The sequence below is a fragment of the Etheostoma cragini genome, chromosome 23, assembly GCF_013103735.1.
Source record: "Etheostoma cragini isolate CJK2018 chromosome 23, CSU_Ecrag_1.0, whole genome shotgun sequence".
NCBI lineage: Eukaryota > Metazoa > Chordata > Actinopteri > Perciformes > Percidae > Etheostoma > Etheostoma cragini.
In genome coordinates, this window is record NC_048429.1 from 13,541,059 (window position 1) to 13,549,753 (window position 8,695).

An 8,695-nucleotide genomic window follows, 5' to 3' on the forward strand; every position below is an offset into this window, starting at 1 on the left:
CGACGCAGTGATCTACCTGCTGAACAGATCGCTGCTCCACCTGGAGGACAGCGGGAGCACTGTGAGGGTCATGTTCTTCGACTTCTCCAGTGCATCCAGGGATTGGACATTGATGTAGTGGAGAGCTAAAAATTCCTGGGTGTTCACCTGAACAATAAAGTGAACTGGACTGATAACACCCAAGCACTCTACAAGAAGGGTCAGAGTTGCCTCCATCTGCTGAGAAGACTCAGGTCCTTTGGAGTGTGTAGGACTCTCCTCAGGACCTTCTATGACTCTGTGGTGGCCTCTGCCATCCTCTACGCTGTGGTCTGCTGGAGGGGGGGCAGCTCGGACCGGGACAGGAGCAGACTCAATAGACTGATCAGGAGAGCGAGCTCTGTCCTGGACTGTCCTCTGGACCCCATAGAGAAAGTAGGGGAGAGGAGGATGTTAGCCAAGCTGACATCCATCATGGACAACACCTCTCACCCCCTACATGACACTGTGGGGTCCCTGAGCAGCTCCTTCAGCAGCAGACTGATACACCCACGGTGTGAGTAGGAGAGGTACCGCAGGTCCTTCATCCCGGCCGCTGTCAGACTCTACAACGCCTGCACTACCTGATAATCTACATCACACATTTTCTGTTTATCTTTAATATTGGTATTTATATTATTTTATTACAAGAACTTACTTTTCAATATTTATGGTCTCAGGTTAATATAATTAAAATTATGCTACCGACTCTTGCTTCTTTGCTCTAATTACACATTCAACTTAATTTTTAACGTCACTTACACTGCAATATTGTTTCTCTTATCATGGCAACCGCACTTTAAAATTCCTTTTGTTTGACGGCATTTTACTTACTCAGTCTACCATATTTTCACTGTCTATTTATTGCCTGTATTTCTTGCCTTGTATTTCTTGCCTTGTATTTCTTTCGTGCTTACTTGTTTGTGTGTTATTGTTATTTGCTGTTAATGAAAAATGCTGCTACTGTAACGACAAAATGTCCCCGTCGTGGGATGAATAAAGTATAATCTAATCTAATTTAACTGCGCTTTAAAAACGTATCCAGCTGCTTGCCGTAGTTAATTGTAAACACGGAAGTTACGTTGAGTCAGTGCTCTTTTATCATCTGCTAAAGGGAATTTTGGTCACTTAGCTTTCAAAGTAATTGTATAAGAGCATTTTCACACTCTTACCAATTAACAGTTGAGTTTTAAATATTTACCAACGAGTCTATGCAGAACCAAATGAGACATGAATATTGCAACCATTTTGATTGAAAACTAGCTAGCCAGCAGGAAGCTAGCTAGTGTTAACGTCAGATAACGTTAGATACCGTTAGCTTAGCAATTCTCTAAAAAGTGAAAAAATGGCAGATAAAAAAGAGAAAACATTCAAGCTTGTGATAGTGGGAGGTGGCATCGCGGGTGTGACATGTGTTGAGCAGGTGAAAATAATTAATAAGTAACACGTTAGGTCTAGCGTTACACAGAATACATCTTTTAACCTAGCGATAGGTGCATGTCATGTAGCTCTTCATTAACCTTTATCTTCATTGACAGCTGTCATCCCAGATTCCTTCAGCTGACGTGGCCTTGATTACAGCAGGTCCCCACATCAAAGCAGTGACCAACTATAAGCAGGTCAGGATGTTAATGGTGTTCTGGGGGAACATTATAATACACATACCAAACATATTTTATATGTGCACTAACAACTGACAGGGTTGGTTGCCCACGTGGTTTCCCATACAGTGAATGCATGAATACATGTATCTTAAGTCACCCACCAAATGATGACAACATAAGACATTAAAACTTGTTTTGTTTTTATTTCACATATCCTCGTTTGTATAACTTTGTCAATCACCTGTCATTCTACTCAATTTGCATTCAATAACCTGTACCCTTTTCCTTTGTTTTGCAAGGTTTCCAAGACACTGGAAGAGTTTGATGTGGAGGAGAAACCATCCAGTGTTTTGGAGGAGAAGTTTCCCAACCTGACTGTCATCCACTCGGCTGTCAAATCACTTCACACAAAATCACATGTAAGTAGCCATTTTGCAGAGTGTGATAGAAACTCATAGATTCTAATTGTGTCTATAAACACAATACGTTTTTATTTTATGTTATGCTGTGTTTTCATAACGTGTCTGGTTTGATATTTGATTTAATAAGAAAACGTGCCAATACTATTTGTATGTAACTAACAACTGTAAGTAACAAAAGCTACACATGCTGTTATTCCTAATTGGTTGTTTACTTATTATAATGTTATGATTTCATACAGTGATTTTATGCAACATATCTCAACTTTAAACAAAGGCTTTTGGTGACTACTATCTGTCTACTATCGCCACCTTGTGGACATGTAACCACATGTGGTCTAAGTGCAGTGTAATAGTTTAGTAATGAGTTTAATGTCCAGAATCCAAGACTAGTTTTTAAAAAGGAACATTACTTTCCCAAAGTGAAAAGAGAGAAACAACATTCAAAGCTTGATGTAAAAAATTAAGTCACTATTTCCCTTTCTTGTTTCTATTTTCAGTCAGTGGAAACTGCAGATGGCCGAGTTTTTGGTTATGAGAAGCTGTGTATCTGCAGTGGGGGCAGACCCAAGCTCCTAACCCAGGACAACCCTTATGTCCTAGGGATACGGGACACAGACAGCGCCCAGGTACAACCCCATCACTCTGGATGTTTGTATTGTTATTAAATGCAGGTCTGAAAAACTTTAGTACATTAAACTGATAAGACCTTCTTATAGCCAAAAGCAGTTTGCCCAAAGAAAAAGAACACCCTCCTCTTCTAATTTGTTGATGTTTTGGTAATGTTTCCTCTTCTCACCGTTATTCCTGTGATCTGGATGTTCCTGCTAAGCTACAGTAAATTCAACAGAACTGGACCTTGACTCTGTGTGCAAAAGTAAATTCTTAAACATAGCAACAGGTGCAGTTGCTACACTATCTTGTTGCATTTGTTTTAAAAAGGAAGGCAATGACAGACTGCATACAGTTCTCTAATTTTAAAATAGAAGTTGCCTAGACATGTCCTTGTGATCTACAGTCAAAACAATTGAACTGAAAAACTAACCTCCTTAGTATGGTGTAAAACAAAATAACACAAGTTGATGTTTAACAGCTTTCCCTGTTCTGTGTTGCAGGAGTTTCAGAAGCGGTTAACCCAAGCTAAGAGAATTGTTGTTGTTGGCAATGGAGGGATTGCCTTGGAATTAGTGTAAGTAACATATAACCAAAATACTGAAACACTTTTTTGTTAAAAAAAGGCATAGGGAACAATGTGTGATTGTGTTTTTTGTTTTCTTATCGGAATTAAAATGTGTGAGTTTTTCCGACTAACACGCACATGAAACCATCCTACATATAACCTCAGCACCATGTTCAGAGATCATTCACACTGTCCAGTCATCCAGTGTTTTCGATCTTGTTCTGTTTAGGTATGAAGTGGAGGGCTGCGAGGTGGTCTGGGCTGTGAAGGACAAGGCCATAGGAAACACCTTCTTTGACGCCGGGGCAGCACAGTTCCTCATCCCAGCACTGGAAGCGGACAAACCAGAAAGTGCTGCCCCCTGTAAGAGAACTCGCTACACCACAGAGGAACCAACACCTGCAGCGTCGCAGACCTTCACAGCAGGTCTTTGTCTTAGGTGTATTCCAATGCCTTTTGCGTACATTTTTCTATTCTTCTCTAATGCTACAGTAGAATCTGTCCCAAGATAATCATATTCTTGTTTTTGTGTGGTCATTTCCAGATAGAAACTCACGAAGGCGTGGTTCTGGTCCCACAGAGGCTGGCAGTGCCCTCGGTCCAGACTGGCACGAAGGAATAGTTCTACGAGGAACAGAGCAGGTGAGATTGTTTGTGCATTTTGTTACTGAGAGCCTCTGAGCAAATCCTAAATCATGGTGTGTGTTCAGGTGTCCCGCAGAGTTTCAGTGGAATACCAGTGTGAGGTGGAAAAGATCTTCACCTCTGAGGAGCTGCTCAATTCCCCACAGCAAATACTCAGACTCGAGAATGGTGAGAACTAGACATGCTGCTCGGATCTGAACTCTGACTCATCCTTTCCTCGCTCCCTTTTTTACCTCCAACGTTTCAATCCTCAAGATTTTCTCTCCTCTCAGTAGGATCCTGGCCAGTGTACATCCAGCTGACTAATGGCAAAACACTTGGCTGTGATTTTGTTGTCAGTGCAACCGGTGTCGTGCCAAACACTGAGCCATTTCTCAATGGCAACAATGTAAGTAAACCTACGTTTTTGAAAAATGAATTATATTTGCTTTGGGGATCGAGTTTTCTATTATATAAATATAGCTGAGCTTTGAGCAGCTAGTAAGTTAAGCACATAGCAAAAAGCAAATAGCAAAGCAAGAATAACAAAGCAAGACTACATTTGTCCAGTGACCATTAGGTCTGCTTTTGTATCAATGACCACATCTTGGAAAGAATTGCGAGGGTAGGCAAGTTTGCACAATGGCGTTTTTCCATTACATGGTACCTGCTTGACTCGCCTTGTTTGGTTTTCCATTATGAAAAAAAGGACCCTGGTACCTGCTAACAGGAACTTTTTGTAGTACCACCTCAGTCGAGGTTCACGGGGAGCTGTGGCGATACCAAAAGGTGTTGTGAAACCTGCAGACTACTGATTAGTCGGAGAGAATCGTCACTAATCACTGTGTCATCACTGCTAGCGACAGACGGGGGGTTGTCCTGAACAAATCCGTCGTGTTTAAGTAGTTTATCCAGCGGTGTTTTGTTTTTTTTGCCGCCTCCGAATCTTTTGAAAATAAGTTTCTCTTTGGGCGTTGGCAACAGCCACATGCCAAGAAAAACAACAACAACATACCTTTGACGTTCTGTGTGAGTGTTGAGTTTGGTGAAGGCAGTTTCCTGCTATGACAACCATTCATGCTCCCTTGAGGCAGTACTAATCTGCAATGGAAAAAAAGAGGACGGGGCCCCGCGGTCAGCTTGAGCCAAGTCGAGCAGGTACCACGTAATGCAAAAACACCAAATGTTTGGAGATATTGAATGCAGCCTCAAGGAAGCCTGTAGATGTCATTAAAAGACAGATTTGTTTGTATTGCTCTAAGGTAAAATTCCCCCATGTAAAAAACTATGTAAATTTCACAGCAAAGACATTTGCATATTTGTTTTAAATTCATAAATTATGAATAATATCCTGGTTCTTAATGATGATCACTTTTGTTTTACAATGTAGTTTGCACTGGCAGATGACGGCGGTCTGCACGTAGATGACCACATGATGACATCAGAGCCAGATGTGTATGCTGCAGGAGACGTGTGCACTGCATGCTGGGAACACAGCCCTTTGTGGCAGCAGGTAAACCAATCATTGCATCAACCTGTGTTTTTACTTTTTTTCAGACTTTTTGTCATCCTCCACAACTGAACACCTACTGTGTAAGGTCATCTCTCCAAATGTAAATCATTAAACACAACTACAGTGATTCAGTCATCAGTCATTAAACATGTGCATTGTAAATCTTTTACTAAAGGTGAAAGACGAACACAATGTTCTTTATATGAGTTAATGTTTTTCAATTCAAAGAGTACGCAAATTTAAAGCAGGATAGCACTTCAAATGGTATAGAAACATGTCTGTGAAAATATATAATAAACTTATTTTGGCCTGTACATTGTTTTTGCCAGATAGATGTGTGCAATCAGGACTACTATCATTTCCCTGATAGTTTGTCCTAAAATGAGTCATTTTACTGTGCGTAATATCAGTTCCCCGGGCATTAGCCGGAGAGCTAAACAAGTACATCTCATCAAGGTGTTAGAAGAGTCCACGTAGCATCAGAAAACAGTGTTATATTTCCTCAATAAATTGCAATCTCATTCTGTTTGTTCAGATGCGTTTGTGGACGCAGGCCCGTCAGATGGGCTGGTACGCCGGCCGCTGCATGGCCGCACACGTCCTGTTAGAACCAATAGAACTGGACTTCTGCTTCGAACTCTTCTCACACATTACCAAATTCTTCAACTACAAGGTGCGTGGCATTTTACTGCAGAATGGCTGAAGATGTTGTCAAATAATAACAAATATGTTAATCATCTACTTTGGAAATTATAACCCTGACTTTCAAGACCATTTTAAGGTCATTTCACAGCGCTAGTTAGTGTCCTTTGGTCTGTAGCTCTAGGCGCATTCACACTGCATTTCAACTACTTCCTTATTGCTGGTTATTCCACAGGTGGTCCTGCTGGGGAAGTTCAATGGACAGGGCCTGGGGCCCGACCAGGAGCTGCTGTTACGCTGCACCAAAGGCCAGGAGTATGTCAAGGTGATACTGAAGAGAATAACAACGTGTATAAGGGCTGCTCCTTTATGTAAAGAAATCCTAATCACGATTATTTTGATAATCGTGAAATATAATAATTTAATATTTTGATCCATATTGAAATCAGGATTATTTAATCCAATTTTAAGTTAAGCACTTTCAAACAACCAAAGTTGACCAAAGGGATAAACAGAAAAATACAAAAATACAAAAAGAAACATAACATTATAACACAAGTAAAAATAATACCTGTGCAATAAAAACAAACTAAATAATTAAATGCAGTAAATGAAGTCGACATCTTACTAGGTGTCAAAGGCCACAGAGAAGAAGTGGGTTTAAAGACGTGATTTAAAAACAGTCCTGTTTAACTTGCAGAGGCAGATCATTCTACAATTATATAGCCAACACCGCAAAGGCACGGTCTCCTCTGAGCTTCCGCTTAGTTTTAGGCATACTTAGGAGCAGCTGATCATCTGACCTGAGAGAGCATGTCGGTACGTAAGGGCGTATTCAGCAAGGTAGGGTGGGGCAAGACCATTTAAGACTTTAAAAGCAAATAAAAGAATTTTAAAATGGATCCTAAATTGAACAGGCAGCCAGTGGAGTGAGGCTAAAATGGGGGAAATGTGCTTATGTTTACGTGTGCCTCAAATAATAATACAGGCATATGGTCAGAAAACACCACGTCACGTATCTCTAGATTAAAAACAGGCAGACCAAATGATGAAACGAAATTGCACACAACCCCCACCCCTCCTCCAAATACTGTTGCCAGTAGCTAAGGAGGACACGGAGAATTAAAATATCATGATGGACTCTTTAGAAGTTTTGGCGTGTGAAAGTCATTCTAGCGATTGCCAAATGAGTTGCTACAAAGCTTATTAAGAATATCAGCTCCACACAACTCTCTCTGTATTTCTCAGTAAGGCTATGTTCAGAAGATTGTGGCGTCTGGTGACTTTCGTGCACAGAAACTCGAGTCTGTCGTGATTTTTTAATCCTCTGTGTCCTCCCTGGCTACTAGAAACTGTGTGGAGGAGGGGACAGGGGGTAGCGGTCACGGAAGGCTTGTATTGACAGTTCACAGTTTTGTTGCAGAAACTATGCACTACAACTGACATGATTGTCTTTTGTAAAATTTTGCAACTAATAAACAGTGAAATAGTCAAACAAATCCATAACTGAATACTCTTTCAACTGTGAAATTGTCCCTTTTCCCATTTCAATTTATTTATTTTTTGTCATTAAGAAAACATGACAAAATAAGAAATGATAGTTTCTCAATGAATCTGTTTTTGTAAACGTTAAAAGCCAAAAATCCTAATTGCGATTATAAGTTTGATTATTTGCACAGCCCTAAAGTGTGTGCTTTCATGTGTTAACGTGTGCATTGTTTTTTTTTAACAATGCCAGTCTAATGTATGTGTGACTCATTTACCAATATCAAGGAAATTAAAGGGATTTATTTCACACGCAAAGTAATGACTGTTAGGTGTCACAAGTTGTGTTTGTCTGTTATAAAATGCTTGAAGGGCCAGTAGTGTCATGAATGTGCCATTTGAAATTTTGTAGCTGTGTGAAAGAAACTGTGGTTTTTCTGTGGGTTTCTGTGTGGTATGATCTAATGCCGCTAATGGGCCAAATGCAAAACAGAATCAACGGGTTATTTCTTAAAGTTGTAGATGTAGATATCTTTCCTCACATGTCATCAGACTACTATAAAAATCATCACATCTAGACTCATTTCATACAATTTACCCCTGTATTTTTTTTTCCAGGTCGTTCTCAGTGGAGGCAGGATGGTGGGAGCGGTGCTGATCGGGGAAACAGACCTGGAGGAGACCTTTGAGAACCTGATCCTCAACCAGATGGATCTGACCCCGTACGGAGAGGAGTTGCTTAACCCTGACATTGATATAGAGGACTACTTTGATTGAGCATCACGGGTGTGATTCAGGAACACATTGAGTCATAAGAATATCTAAAGGCATGAGAAGGAAATGTGCATTCAATTATATCCATGCTGATGAGTGTCATCTTTTGTGGCAAAGAGAAGAAGCTGTCGGATGAAGTAGTGATTGTCTGTCTTAGTCTTATAAAAAACACTTGTACTTTTTAAGAATATATATTTGCTTTAAAATAAATTATTTTCTAATCCAAGTGTACAAAATGAGCACTTGAGTAACATGTTTAGAAAAGGCTTATTTCATTTAGTTGTAGCATTAATGCAATCTATCACTTCATACGCTTAAAGGTCCCATGGCATGGAAATTTCACTTTATTGAAATGGGTTCCCCCAGCCTGCTTATGGTCCCCCAGTCGCTAGAAATGACGATAGGTGTAAACTGAGCCCTGGGTATTCTGCTCTGC

The 8,695-nt window shown here is 40.3% G+C and overlaps 1 protein-coding gene across 2 annotated transcripts; it reads left to right on the forward strand.

The window, feature by feature from the left end:
* Positions 1-1,085: 1,085 nt before the first annotated feature.
* On the forward strand, positions 1,086-8,490 carry pyroxd1 (pyridine nucleotide-disulphide oxidoreductase domain 1). Of its 2 annotated transcripts, none has more exons than XM_034864039.1 (13): positions 1,086-1,441; positions 1,557-1,637; positions 1,922-2,041; positions 2,542-2,670; positions 3,157-3,230; positions 3,451-3,647; positions 3,766-3,863; positions 3,932-4,034; positions 4,139-4,254; positions 5,236-5,358; positions 5,894-6,031; positions 6,236-6,325; positions 8,104-8,490. In XM_034864039.1, the coding sequence occupies exons 1-13, from the start codon at positions 1,364-1,366 to the stop codon at positions 8,260-8,262; spliced, it is 1,506 nt and encodes a 501-aa protein (XP_034719930.1). In that variant the 5' UTR covers positions 1,086-1,363; the 3' UTR covers positions 8,263-8,490. The 2 variants fall into 2 exon arrangements, with proteins under 2 accessions (XP_034719930.1, XP_034719931.1); XM_034864040.1 differs by having other exon boundaries at positions 4,142-4,254.
* Positions 8,491-8,695: the final 205 nt, after the last annotated feature.

Excerpts from the sequence above, each read along its gene's own strand:
- pyroxd1 (XM_034864039.1), top strand. The coding sequence starts at position 1,364 with ATGGCAGATAAAAAAGAGAAAACATTCAAGCTTGTGATAGTGGGAGGT. Across the intron at positions 4,035-4,138 it reads AATACTCAGACTCGAGAATG|TAGGATCCTGGCCAGTGTAC; the intron begins GTGAGAACTAGA and ends CTCTCCTCTCAG. Across the intron at positions 6,326-8,103 it reads AAGGCCAGGAGTATGTCAAG|GTCGTTCTCAGTGGAGGCAG; the intron begins GTGATACTGAAG and ends TTTTTTTTCCAG.